Here is a 13,472-nt window from a genome sequence, read left to right as displayed (position 1 = left end):
AGTTCATTTGCCACTATAACTAACTGGATCCTCTTGAATGAACTAAAGAGGATCTTGTTTCTAGCATGAATGGCAACCATTGTATCAACACATGCATACCAATAAAATACGACCAAAACAACAAAAATATCCTGCATCAAATAAAAAATTTTGAAAAAAAAAAAAATCAGATTAATTTTGGATTTTTTTGCCTTTTTTTTTAGTTGTCCTTTTTCTTTATGTAGGATATTTTTGTCATTTTAAGGGAAGAATAGAGACATTGCAACCCTGATATTAGATTGATACAACACATTGAAAGATTGGAAGACATCGCAAATTGAAAGGAGTAGAAGTAGTTTCATGCAATACAAATTTCTAGCAGAAAGGATAGGGATCACGTGATCAATGAAGTGAGAGATTAGCAGCATAGCACCAAGTGCTCCCACTCTTGCTACATCTTTGTAAGGACATCCCTGTATATAGACTCTGGAATGAACCAACAAATACAGCTTTTAAGCTATTTGAGAGACCAAAAGACCTGCATGAAAGAGCATATTTAAACAAAGATTAGTTTCACTTCTACCATGGGTTATCAAAAGAAAGGAAAACCAGTTATATTTATGCTAGTCATTGACCCAATTATTTTATTTTATTATTTTTTTTTTTCATCTCCTAAAATATTGTATTCCTCACAAGGTTCACCTTGCTAAAGTGAAAAAAGAATTATGATATCAAAATGATCAAGTCCAATAACTTAATATTAAGAGGATAGGAATTGAATTTTGTGGTGCCAAAAATATCAAGATAGTAAGGAGCAAAGAGAGACGAAGAAGCTCATCTTTTTGGATAGATACAATAAAATAAAAGAGGCTTAGAACAAAGGAAGCATTTGAGAGTAATTAGTAAAATGAAGAAAATAATGTTTAAGAATTAAGAGCAATGTGCTTACCTAAAATAATGATTGTAAGTAGTATTATCAATGTCAATTGAATGGAATGTCGATTGACTTGAACATAGTACGGAGATCTCTGATATCTTGCTCGACAAGCTCCGAGCCAGTGACAAAAGTACATAACCTTTGTCAAAACACTGAAGTACATTCGTCGGGAACGGCTATGCTGACCCTGTCAAAGAGATACATACACACCCGTAAACATCTTAAGTAGTGAAGCTTGATAAAACATGACATTTCCATCTACAAAAGATAATTCTATCTCATTCATATTATCCTGCTGAACCAGAAATGGTCAAACAATATTCTCTATTCAGGCACAACTGAAACAAAGAAGAGTACACTTCAACATATTGTCTTCTTCTGCTCTCAAGTCTTTCCAACCTATATACTAGAAAGAATTTGATGTGGTTTTGGAACCTCTAGCATCTTCCCTACTTTTCCCTCTTTTTTGTTAGTTGAGTAGAACCCACACATTCACGGATTGATCTTGTGACCTCACCCTTCACTTCTTATTTATAAGGTGGGAAAATACCATTTGGTCGAAGTACCATTGACTAACATCTTCTTGATTATCTAAAAATGAAAAGGTTGAAACTTGCAAGTTGATTAAAACAAAGGAGTTTAAGATTTCATGATACCTTTTTTCCTCTAACAAAACTGCATGCAAAAGAAAGTAGGAAACAAATGTTAAACAAACATGCATGCATGCATGCATGCATACATACTTCCTGGACTATCCAATAACAGATCATTCCGAAGAGAATATGTTCAGCAAAAACACCTGCAGACACACTCCTAAAAATGTGATAATGATCTAATATATGCTCTTTTAACTAAGAATTGGTATTAACCTTATTTTTTTCTTTTCTCTTTCTTTTGCATATCTCCAGTACACCTCATGTGTACTAGGACTACACTTATTTTCTCTTCTAAATAAATTTTATTATATCACAAAAGTATGAGCAACATAATATGCATCCTTTAGCAGCATTGGAAATCATGAAGGATTGTATCCATCACCTTTCAATCAATTGATGAAAATTTACTGCTGCAAAAATTTACAAATATCGTCATTATTTTAAATAACCACAAAATTATGCATTTTCTTTGCTCTACTGTGACCAAAGCACTAGTAGCAGGACCATGTTCACTGCTTTACCAGACATTTGATCACTCCTTTATTTGGAAAAAACTTTTTATATGCATTGTGCAATCAGTATGGTCTAGTTGAAGTTACCTGTGCACCATGAGATATATCAATGTATGACGGGGAATGCCTATGCTCCTCTCCATCTTTTAACCTCTTTGTATAATTCCTAGTGACCGAGCTCCCATATGCAGTCCATAAATTATTTGAGAAACGAAACACATTCAATCTGCTCCACCACCCATATAACTTGTTCCCATGGAAGAAGCTTTTAGGTTTGGCTTCATTAGCTTCCAGATCCCAACTCTCATCTTCACCATGTCTGTTACAAGAGGTCTCTTGAAGACAGTCAGGTGCTTCAAATCCCAACCTTGAAGAAAAATGAGAACCCACCTTCCTCATGTTATTGTCCTTCCTGGAATCAAAGTTGTGGTCAATCTGTGAAATCCCGTTGATATTCAGGCTTTCAATTTCTCTGCTGCTGTGCTCAACAAGGCCAGAAGCAGTGTCTTTTGAACTAGCTGCTGTGGTTGGATCAAGAAATCTTTTCATTACACTACTGTCTTCTACACTATAATTATTGAAGCTTTCTGCAGGATTTCCCCCAGAAAGAAACAATGCCAACCCATCTCTGTCTTGTTCATTTAAGTTAATCCACTCAGTGTTTCTCATTCTCATGGTATCCCCCAATGAAGCATCTTCCAAGCTTTTCTCCATATTAATTATTTGTTCCCTAATGGCTATGACAAACTGCTTGTGTCTGGAAAGTATATCATCCCGCATTTGAGGCTTGTCTGTCGTAGATGATAAGCTGACCGCTCTTTCAAAATCTTCCAACTAATTAGAGATATAACCAATATAAGAAGGAAAAAAAATCACTTGTTAAAAAAAGAACAAACAAACAAATAAGAAATAAAGGATGTGGACTGTCAACATTAATAACTACCTGCCATTTTGCTGTTTCAAGGGTTGTTGCAAGATCACGCCTATGATAATCAATTGATAGAAGTAGCTTTGGATCCGGATGTTCACCATGAACAAGACTTTGCTCATGCAACAAAAGGCGGAAAAGTGATTCCATCCTAAATGCCAAACCAAGGATCAATATAACGTAAGATTCTAGGAAGATAAATCTGTTGTAGAAAAGGAAAGTATCTACTGCATACACATTATGTGAAGTTCCTATACTTATTTGTTGAACTAAGGAACTTCTACAAGTTTTCAAATTTCAGTTTAAGCCACCATAAAGAAAAAATAGTTTTTGGTGGTAAAGTTTCAAAGGACTGTTAATGAAGCAACTTCTTATACAGAATCTTTCTACTATACTTCAATCAAAAAAAGTAGCAATTAAACTTCAACTACATAATGTGACAATATTAGCAAAGGCCCAAAGGGAAAAGATTCGCATAAATATCCATCCGGCCATGGATGCGGGAAGGAAATTTTTCTCAACCTTTACGCTTTGATATCCACTTCATATAAATGAAGCCTCAAAGCAAATATAAATTATCCTAAAATTTCATCAACATTATATCCTTTACAACAAAATTGAGCTCAAAAGTTAGCCACTACCCAATGCTCAACATAACACCCTTTGCCGCACAGACCCAGAAACCAAAAACCAGTTCTTCCCACAGAGCACACCGTTTCAAAAAGCAAACCTTTTTTTTGCTTTCAGAAGCAAGAAAACACTTCCAAACTTGTAAAAACGAATACAGAAAAATAAAAACTAACCTGTCAGCGGAGTCTTGGACGACCTCTGCAGCCGAAAACAGAGGGTCCGATTCCCATTGGTGCAAACTCGACCCCATCACAATAGCCCAATAAAATTATGCGAATGGCATAGCATATTTTTTTTTACTAAAATGCCCGAAATTAAAGCTTGGAATAGTCTAGAAATAGAACAACAACAAAATACTTAATGGGTAGAAACGGATTTGAAGGTAGAATATAGTGGAAGTTTAATCTAAAAATAATTATGTAGAAATGGTTGAGAATTGGAACAGAAAACAAATTTAAGGTTTTGGGTTACAGACGAAAAGGAAGGATTTTTCAGGTTTTGCAAGTGATGGTAAAGCAGAGGTGTAGGGACACAGTAGTTATCATGTGACCTAATGTCACCACGTTTTTTTGAATTTTGAAAACTAATCAAGGCTCGCCACGTCAAAAGATTTAACATTGTTCATTTTTTTCATACAACAAAAAAATGAAAAAAAAAAAATTGAAACACTGAGCTAATTAACAGCTATTAGCTCCAGAAAAGCATCCAAGAAAGGAAACTTTCCTCACTTCTAAGTGATTTTCAATCTATCTTTCATCCCTTTTTATTTACCCTTCACGGTTTAGGCTGTAAAAATCTAAAAAAACAGATCTAGGCTCGGCTCGGCTCGAATATAATCAACTCAGTCTCAATACGGAGATTTGAGTACAAAATTAGGCTTTATTATTAAACGAGTTGAATTCGTATAAATTCAACTCAGCTCGTATAAAACTCTAAAATTTAATTCTGATCTAATTTGTGAACGTTTTCTGATGTTCGAAGAGATAGCTCCAATGAAATTGAAACTAACTTGCCCATGTCGACCTTAACAGCCGTATAAAGCCTTCAATGATCTTATTTTTTGAAAATTACTACGCTTCCAATACAAACTGCTTTTTGATGAACAGAAATCACCATAAGAAGCACCCCTTGATTTTGGGAACTCAACACTCTCCTTTGTTGATGGGAATGGAGGTGAAATTCCAAAAATAAGGATAGGTTTCATCGAAGATGCATGCCCACATTGCCCTCTCGTGGCTTGTAAGGTCATACTCGCTGTCTCAGCAGTAAACTTTCTTTACCAGTTTCTTCTGCTGCTAAATTACTTATTCCACATATAGAAGGTAGAAGCAGCAAATAAAAATGATATAGACATAGGTTTCTGTTTGAAGGGCATACTCTAATATATCCAAATTTCATAGTTGTAAATATGCAATTGCAAACTGTATCCCACAAAGGATTTACTACATGAAGCAACAAAATCAACTGGAACCAAAGCAAGTCGTCAGTGCACAATGCACAGAGAGGTTTTCCTCATTCAAACACGAATCACTACCAAAACTGCAATGGAAGTAGTAACACAAACAAATCAAACAAAATACTTGACCATCTGAATTTCTTTCTGCTTGAAACCACATTTCTCATAAAACGCTTTATTCTCCAAACTGCAGTCAAGAATCACCTTATAACACCCCATTGAACAAGCATGATCCATAAGGAACACAATGACTTTCTTGCCTAATTGCATCCCTCGAGTATTTGTGTCAACCACAACATCTTCAATGTGCCCAACTTTGCCACAATTCCTCAAAAATTTGTGCTCAATGAACACGCTCCCTGTTGCAATAATCTTACCAGAACATTTGTCTTCTATAACACAAATCACGTGGTGATCTCCAAGGGAGCTGATCTCCTGAAATCGATCTTCAAAATCCTTGTCAGATACAGAGTCACAGACAGTTAGTTGCTGCAGTAACTCAATAAAACCCTTGCTTTTGTCAGAGACCTGTAATCTACGGACTTGAAACTTTGGTTCTTCGATGGGCGGGTCACCGGGCTGCATCTTTTTCAAGTGGGACTTTAGGATTTCCTTAAGGTCTGGAAACATTCATTTGCATAAACAAGGAGAAATCGTCAGATCTCTGAAGTTGTTATCTATACTGCTTTTTGAAGCACAGAACAGTAGTTTGTTATAGTTCTCTACTCTTTCTAAACAGTTGCACAGTATGAGCAAGCCTGCTCAAATCATGTTACAGAAATAAGGCAAAGCCTCTCTTGTTTATAGCTTAGCCTGTGTCGGTTTGTGAAAAATAAAGTCGAGCAATGGCTTAAAAACTCAAATAACAACAAATTTTATATTTTCAAAAGGAGGGAATACCTCTATCATTTATCAACAAATATCTATGTTAAGCTCTTGCTTTTTGAAGTTCTTTCATACTTGATGCTAGCATGGGGAGCAAAGCTAATACCCCCTTTTGAAAGAATATGTGTAGCTGATGCATTAGCACCATCACAATGAACAGAGACAATAATAGCAAATCTAGAACACTAGTAGGACTGCATTTACAAACATCTCCAGGTAAGGTATCCAGCAAAATTTGTTTTCGAACAAGCTTGCTAAGGGTATGAACCTTTTACTAGCATGGTAACACAACTGAATTACAGCTTGGTAGGTTGCACAACATTCCATCAACATATCAATTTTTCCATCTCCTTCAGATGGTATGCAATAGTAAAATAGCAAACGAAATAAATTGAAACTTTAATTAATTAATTTATTTTTCATTCTTTTCACATAAATTAAAGCATGTCATCTCCTGAGTATGCTAAGTACCTACAATAACAATATTTGAGTTCTCTACAAAAAAAGAAAAAGAAAAGATAACAATGTTCAAATATCAGCATCCATACAGAAGGTCTCAAGGTCCCCTTGCCAATATTACAAAAATATATGGGGTGATATATTGAAATTACTGGCTGATATCGGGAAATATCAGATTTTTTCAGAAAATATTTGGAATAATAAAATAATTAAACATCGGTTGCCACAAATTATCGGCCAATATCTCAGATTTTTGCGAGATATTGCTTTCTTGGGACTCCTCCAATATCATTGATATTCTCAAAATTTAAAACAATGACCACCTAGAACAAGAAGCATTCATGTTCATGTATTGATATTCACTACAATAGTGTCTACGCTTTACGCTGGTTCAGACTTTCTGTTGAACAACAAACTTCAATTCTTGAAACATGCACTTCATTCTACAAGAAATGGGTTTAGTAATATATAAGGGTGAGCTGAAAAATAACTAAGAAATTATTTTTCTCCTATAGGAATAGATCCTACAATAGCGCAAGTGTTTGCCTTTGTATTCTGTTTCTGTGATCTTACAATGAAGTACCATCCACACGATTTTGGATTATGGTTTCGAATTGGTTCATCATTTCCTCGATAATGAAAATCAGCATTAAAAGAATAAGAATTTCACAAATTAGATAAGATTGGGGAACTTTACCTTTTTCTCAGCTATGGGACAGAGTGGAATCTACGAGGAGGAACTACAACTGCTCGACACAATGCCTGAGAGGGGAGTTAAGTGGTTAACGAGAAAGTTGGGACCAAACAAAAAAAAAGAGCGACAGGTAGGTTCGTGAGGATAACGACATGATGACATGGGCCAAGTACACGTGGACGTGGGAGTATGGCTTTGGACCGATGGGCACAAGCCCATTTCTGTGAAAGAGCTAGACAGAGGGAGGTTCAGGCCGGAATCAGTCCGCACCGAAGGACCCAGAAACGCAAAGCTAGAGAATATGGGTTTGGCGCTCTGAGGAAGATAGACATAGAGAGAGATGGCGAGATCGGCGATTCAGCGCTTGGCGCCGTACTTGGTAGGCCGAATCCGAGAGAACCAGAGGCTTCTAAGCTCCGTTTCTTCGTCTTCTGTTCTTGACGAACTCCTTCCATCTTCTTCTTCTTCATCATCTCCGTCTCCTTCCCTCGATGCCCTTCAATTGACTGAAAATTGCGTCCGGGTACTCTCTCCCGCTTTATTCCTTTTTCTTTGTTATTTCGCAAAGTTCGATTTGGTTCTTTTTTCTTTTATAAAGGATTTTTTGTTTCAATTTTCTGTATTGTTATATTGGGTCTTTCAGTTTTGAGCCTTGCGGGGCTTCTCTGTTCTACGGTTATTGAATGGTTCACCGAACCTGAAGAAAAAGAAATGAAATTTACTGAAAATTTTGGAGTTCTTGGAGAGGAATAGAATTAGGATTTTTTATTCGTTTAGATAGATTAATGAAACCCAAAGACTTGTTCTATAGAATCATCAAAAATGAAATTCCTATTTGGTTTTGATGGATGTTGATAACCATGTTCATTTTCTTTTTTCTTTTTTCCGTTAAAAATGTTCTGGGTTTTCTGTATTTGAAGTCCCAAAGTAGATGCTTTAGATATTCAATTGTGGGTCGCTGTTGCAGAGAATGAAAGAGCTGCAAGCTAGTGAGGCATCGGCTGATGAAAAGATGCTACGGTTGAGTGTGGAAACTGGTGGATGTTCTGGGTTCCAATATGTTTTCGATCTGGATGCCAAAACCAACTCGGATGACAGGTATATATGCACATGTGTCTGTGTTTGCTCACCTGTTTCTGTTCCAAATGAAGATTCTGCATTAAAATGTACTCATTTTTGTTAACACAACACTTTAATTCTTATTAGGGTTTTTGAGCAGGAAGGAGTTAAGTTGGTGATCGATAATATTTCTTATGATTTTGTAAAAGGGGCAACCGTTGATTATGTTGAGGAGCTAATCCGTGCGGCTTTCGTGGTAAGCCAATTTGACTTGTTGGGTTTATGTGTGTGGTTTATTTGTTTTTATGATATCCAAAATTGGGCAACTCATTGTTTTGGAGAGTTTTTATTGACCAACTAATAAGCATAACAAGGGAGGAGTAACATTTCAGAAAAAATATCTTTGTTAAGTGATAAACTTGATACATGATAGTGTAAACATGTTATAACATCACATATAATGACCTAGACTACTATATAGAAGTTGTAAGTTAACTCAAGTAAGTGTTGATCGGAGTCTATTAAATTGGGGTCGGGTCTATAGATGCAAGTCTAATTTGACACTCCTGCCTGTGTTATGGCCTAGGTAGCAGCCAAAACACAACTAAGAAATGCAAACAAGGTCCACATTGCAGAGGTTGATGCCAGCCTTTATGTCCTTTAGATGTCTGGCTTGTCATCGTTGTTATTTGGGTTGGGTATTATGGCTATTTTCTGCTTTTGACTAGATTTCAGGCACCAAAGTTGTGTCTTAATTGGGTCGGAGAAGAAAATTGAGTGCTCTAATTAGACATTGTTCATTATGTTTGTCCATGTTTACCTTAAGATGCTCTTTATTTGTCAGATTCCACAAATCCTAGAAGCATCATCATGCATTACACAAATTTTTAGTAGTTTTATTTCTAGACTTTGCTAAGCACCATTTATGAGTTTTGTAAGTGAATAAAGTGATACAGTTAAGGTCCTATTGAAATGAAATATTGGAACTATTTTCATTTTCCCATATAATTTTAAGGTACATATCCTTCTCTTTCAATTGAACGGTGCAAAATTTTGAGCTTTCAGCACACAATTGAACCATTTTAAGAAATCATAAGAAAAGGGTATTTGGTTTGAAAGGGAACAAGTTTCAAGGTCTATAGGAATGCTAGGCTTATAAACAAATTTTACAAAAAAACTTTTACAAACTGATGTGGCACAGCATGATTGGATATGAGATAAATTTAAATTTTGAGAAACCCAATTATGCTTTGTCACATCAGTTTGTAAAATTTTTTTTGTAAACTTTATTTATAAGCCTAGCATTTTCCGTATGGTAATGACTATGCTGTTTACCAGCTAGAACGTGGGCAGATGCTGGGGGTTAGTCTGTATCATAAAATTTGCATTTTATTGTTGTGTTTCTATTAGTGCTGATTTTTGTATGGTCACATGGTATCATCAAAAGATCTTATTTGCAGAAAGTGATGTAGTTTGGCTAACTTTTGGCGTCATGCGCAGGTGACAGAAAATCCAAGTGCAGTGGGTGGGTGCAGTTGTAAAAGTTCTTTCATGGTGAAATAGTAGCATCCTTGCCAAGTACCTTTCCCCCCTCCCTCGTCTTTCCGGCACAGCGAAGAGTTCATTCGAGTTTAGCCCCCAATTGGTTATTACTTCACTTATATATATATATATATATATATATTTCCAATAATAACCATTTGAGCAAAGAAATTGCCTATCTTTGTAGAATGTCATTGAATGTAGGAGAGTAACCTGTAACCACACACCTGTCATTTAGCTATTTTCTTGTATTTTGTTTAACTTTCATCATTGGATGGAATTTTATATGCTTATCGGTCTTACAACTTATTCATGGTTGTTGACCCTGATGTTTGTTCGTTATAAATCAAAAATTTATTATTTTATGGAAGGATTTCAAAAGGGATTTGAGCGACAAATATGATTAAAGTTTTCCAGTTTATTTGAATTAAATAATATCCGATTAATTATATTATAAAAATATTTTTATCTTTTTACTTTTTAAAGAGATAAAAATACCACTTTAATATAACTAACCGGATAAACTTAATTCGTAAAGTAAAATTAATCTTCCTCATATAAATGAAGCACCTTGAATATCTTTAAGGCTGGAAAAACAAACTGGGATGGCCCAATGAGGCCATTTATCAGTTAAAGCAAAAGGAACAGTTACAATTCACTGCCTATGGGCATAGCCGCATAGCAATTTGATGGCAGTCTGATAGTAATCTATAATTTTGAAAAATGTATCACCCACCTTATGGGATCAAAGATGTGATCTAATGGAATAGTGACAAATCATTTTAAAACCATATTTTAGAGAATAAAAAATTGAAAAGTATAGCATTTTTCAACGGGTAATACCATTTTAGGCTTCTAGCTGCATAGATCCCTCAGGCCAGTATCATCAATCATGCCTTGAAAGTTGAAACCATACCAAAGGCAAACATAAGGAGAATGATAAAAATATTTTCTTTAATCAACCACCAATAACATCAACTTAAAACAACATTATCAGCATTAACTAAACTTCGAAGCCAAAGAATCCAAAAAGGAGAACAAAAAAAGCCATAACAGCATTCCTCAACGATGTCTTGCTTACAAAACATTCATAAAACATTTTGCTCATCTTGTAAACGGAGAAACGAACTCAATAGAGCCTGATTGCCGATCCCATGGTACTCTTCAGGTGCAAGCACCTCACCTATTTACCCACCAAATGCACAAAATCAATAACCACTGAACAGGAAGAAGATAATGCACAAATAATAATATATGTAATGAACTTACATTTTGCCAATTTTTCTTCAACAATGAAACAAGGAAGTTGATACTCATTTGCACGTTCTGGAAGAGCTGCTTTTCCTCCATACTGCAATTCCCCACAGCAACGCCCATACAAAGAACCTTCTTAAGTTGAAACTTCACCATTGCTTTTATTTCAGTAACCTTCGACTCCAGGGTTTCCTGATGAGTCACCAGTGTGGGAAACTTACCTGCATTAACACCCTTGATGTTATAAGAAAGATACAGAAGAATCTGGCAGCCAAACTAAATTCTATCCCCTCTATATTAATTATACTAATATGATGATAACAACACAACAAAGCAAGTCTCTTAAGTTGGGGACCAGCAATAAAGAAAATCCTACAAAATGTGAATTGCTAGAACAAAATTCTATAAACACCTGAGATTCAAAATTGTCATAATATCAATCAGACTAGTAAAGGAAAAGCCAGAAAGTAATTAACGGTTGTTTTAGAACTACAAGAAAAATGGCTAGGTTGACAACAATACACAATTTTACAGCCCCTTGACTTAATGCTTACAAATAACAGATGGAGTTTCACAATTTGTACAAATAAAAGAATTCCAATCACAATCAACTGAAAGACATAAGAAGCCATCATGCTTCTTAGTTAACAATAAAAAGTTCAATGCATCCCCAACCAACTAAGCAGTGAATTAATTTGCATCTGCTACTATTGTTGCTACAGGACAATGTCTAACATTCCTCATTCAGAAACCCAATATAGCTTGGACAGATGATCCAGCAAATAACATTTGGAATATATCAGTGTCAAACAATGACCAACTCTTACACTGTCAAGGCCTAATTGGAAAATTCTATAGCCAAAAGAGCTCATGCCACAGCCAAAAACTGAACCTTAAGCTGATGTTTTAATACCAAAAAGGGTAAAAGCAGCTAAAATATACACGCCACTTGCCTGCCTTGTTAAGACCAGGGCCCAAAAGACGAGGAATCTGCTTAATAACGGATTCAGATGCTAAAAAGGCATGGTACTTCTTGGCCAGCTTCTTGACCAGCTTCTTGTTCTTGTTGAGTTTTTTCAGAGCCTCCACATCCATATACTCCAATCCTATCTTCTCAGCCTGCAGTAAAAGATACCAAACAACTGAAAAATCATTAAGCTTTCCAGTACAAGCAACCCCAGTTGTATATATATATGTCATTAATTCTTAAAATTACACTTAAATTTGTGTCTTCTAAGACACGAACACACATAGTATGCCACAATAACCAAGACGTCAATCAAAGCACTTAATAAATGACAAAACCACATACCGGGCTCAGAAAATATAGCTAAAACGGAAATGTGATAAAAGGGCAAAACAAACCCAAAAATAAGAACAAATTCAACACGTTTATAGATAGATACATTTCACAAATGATTTCAATAAAACTTGTTCTCCTATAGCACTAAGACCTCTAGTACTCTTGCAGCAGGGCAGGTGCGGAACAGCAATTATCCATAAAAGAACAATGCATAAATGTCAATTCAAGCATACACATGCAATTAGAAGAATACAATTAAACAATTGAGTTAATTAAAACATGATTTCTTATAGCAGTCATAGAATACAATACAGAAATTGGAGCACCACATAAAACCTCATACAAAAGTAATCTATGAATGAATGAGTGAACGAAATTGTGTCACCTCTTCGACGTGCTGAGCGTCACCGAGCATGCAGACCTTCATCTTAGGGCGAGGAATGTGAGGGAGTTTCACGGAGCCACTGAAACGCTTGTCCTTCTGGGGATCGTAGTTCTTCAACCCGATTTGAAGCTCCACGGTCTCCGTGAACTTACGATTCTTCTCCTTCGCGGCGTTCAACACCTGGGAGATCACCTCCCTAAGCGTTTCGCTCTGAAGCTTACTGTTCACAATAATAAAAAGAACAAATAAATATAAGAATAAAACACTGCGATAATAAAACAAAATTGTTAGATTCATTTCGGAGATGTTACCTCATGGGTAGAGCTTTGTCGTTTCAGGCGCTTCTCCAGTGGATGCTCTGCAATATAGATAATCAAACGATACAAGATTATTTGGTGAACTGAGCAAAACTGCGATATAAAGGCTTTTGGAAGTTGGGGAAAAATCAGAAACCCTAGAATCTGATACCTTAGAGTGAAGCTTCGGAGGCTCGCGATAGCGCAGGGAAGAGACGCAGATTGGAACTTTGGATCTTATAGTAAAACCCTAGCCACGTGCTGAGGGTTGAAGTCACGTGGCTTTGAGTTTCAATTTTTTTTTTTTTTTTTTTAAAGAAAACTTCATTTAATTCCTTTAATTTTTATTGTTTTTTGAACTTTATAGAGGATTGTAAAAGTGATGAAAGTTTATGAAAGTTAAGTGAAGTTTCTTCTTCTTTTTTTTTTTTTTTTTTTTTTTTGTTGTTGTTGTTGTTGTTGTTGTTGTTGTTGTTAATATGTTCACAGATTAAGAT

The 13,472-nt window shown here is 35.7% G+C and overlaps 4 protein-coding genes across 4 annotated transcripts; 1 reads left to right on the top strand and 3 right to left on the bottom strand.

The window, feature by feature from the left end:
* Positions 1 to 255: 255 nt before the first annotated feature.
* On the bottom strand, positions 256 to 4,171 carry LOC132192115 (uncharacterized). The gene is made up of 5 exons (XM_059607333.2): positions 3,816 to 4,171; positions 3,028 to 3,163; positions 2,172 to 2,918; positions 929 to 1,103; positions 256 to 517 (listed from the first exon to the last, which is right to left on the bottom strand). The coding sequence occupies exons 1-5, from the start codon at positions 3,890 to 3,892 to the stop codon at positions 492 to 494; spliced, it is 1,161 nt and encodes a 386-aa protein (XP_059463316.1). The 5' UTR covers positions 3,893 to 4,171; the 3' UTR covers positions 256 to 491.
* An 809-nt stretch (positions 4,172 to 4,980) lies between these two features.
* On the bottom strand, positions 4,981 to 7,247 carry GNA1 (glucose-6-phosphate acetyltransferase 1). Its single transcript, XM_059572262.1, has 2 exons — positions 7,140 to 7,247; positions 4,981 to 5,718 (listed from the first exon to the last, which is right to left on the bottom strand). Exon 2 carries the CDS (start codon positions 5,681 to 5,683, stop codon positions 5,210 to 5,212), a length of 474 nt encoding a protein of 157 aa, XP_059428245.1. The 5' UTR covers positions 5,684 to 5,718; positions 7,140 to 7,247; the 3' UTR covers positions 4,981 to 5,209.
* Positions 7,248 to 7,376: 129 nt separating this feature from the next.
* LOC132162015 (Iron-sulfur cluster biosynthesis family protein) lies at positions 7,377 to 10,118 on the top strand. Its single transcript, XM_059572261.2, has 4 exons — positions 7,377 to 7,659; positions 8,104 to 8,234; positions 8,343 to 8,451; positions 9,696 to 10,118. Exons 1-4 carry the CDS (start codon positions 7,477 to 7,479, stop codon positions 9,756 to 9,758), a joined length of 486 nt encoding a protein of 161 aa, XP_059428244.1. The 5' UTR covers positions 7,377 to 7,476; the 3' UTR covers positions 9,759 to 10,118.
* A 556-nt stretch (positions 10,119 to 10,674) lies between these two features.
* On the bottom strand, positions 10,675 to 13,210 carry LOC132162152 (large ribosomal subunit protein uL1). Its single transcript, XM_059572413.2, has 6 exons — positions 13,148 to 13,210; positions 12,991 to 13,037; positions 12,680 to 12,899; positions 11,945 to 12,110; positions 11,007 to 11,212; positions 10,675 to 10,920 (listed from the first exon to the last, which is right to left on the bottom strand). Exons 2-6 carry the CDS (start codon positions 12,993 to 12,995, stop codon positions 10,867 to 10,869), a joined length of 651 nt encoding a protein of 216 aa, XP_059428396.1. The 5' UTR covers positions 12,996 to 13,037; positions 13,148 to 13,210; the 3' UTR covers positions 10,675 to 10,866.
* Positions 13,211 to 13,472: the final 262 nt, after the last annotated feature.

This window comes from Corylus avellana, chromosome 10, assembly GCF_965113065.1.
Source record: "Corylus avellana chromosome 10, dhCorAvel1.hap1.2, whole genome shotgun sequence".
Taxonomy (NCBI): Eukaryota; Viridiplantae; Streptophyta; class Magnoliopsida; order Fagales; family Betulaceae; genus Corylus; species Corylus avellana.
Note: the sequence above shows the minus strand (reverse complement) of the source record. Positions and strands in the feature narration are given on the sequence as shown.

Excerpts from the sequence above, each read along its gene's own strand:
- GNA1 (XM_059572262.1), bottom strand. The coding sequence starts at position 5,683 with ATGCAGCCCGGTGACCCGCCCATCGAAGAACCAAAGTTTCAAGTCCGT.
- LOC132162015 (XM_059572261.2), top strand. The coding sequence starts at position 7,477 with ATGGCGAGATCGGCGATTCAGCGCTTGGCGCCGTACTTGGTAGGCCGA. Across the intron at positions 7,660-8,103 it reads TGACTGAAAATTGCGTCCGG|AGAATGAAAGAGCTGCAAGC; the intron begins GTACTCTCTCCC and ends TCGCTGTTGCAG. Across the intron at positions 8,452-9,695 it reads TAATCCGTGCGGCTTTCGTG|GTGACAGAAAATCCAAGTGC; the intron begins GTAAGCCAATTT and ends CGTCATGCGCAG.
- LOC132192115 (XM_059607333.2), bottom strand. The coding sequence starts at position 3,892 with ATGGGGTCGAGTTTGCACCAATGGGAATCGGACCCTCTGTTTTCGGCT. Across the intron at positions 2,919-3,027 it reads TTGAAACAGCAAAATGGCAG|TTGGAAGATTTTGAAAGAGC; the intron begins GTAGTTATTAAT and ends ATCTCTAATTAG. Across the intron at positions 518-928 it reads ACTTACAATCATTATTTTAG|GTCTTTTGGTCTCTCAAATA; the intron begins GTAAGCACATTG and ends TCTTTCATGCAG.
- LOC132162152 (XM_059572413.2), bottom strand. Across the intron at positions 11,213-11,944 it reads CCCTGGTCTTAACAAGGCAG|GTAAGTTTCCCACACTGGTG; the intron begins GCAAGTGGCGTG and ends GTGTTAATGCAG. Across the intron at positions 10,921-11,006 it reads TGAAGAAAAATTGGCAAAAT|GTGAGGTGCTTGCACCTGAA; the intron begins GTAAGTTCATTA and ends GTGGGTAAATAG.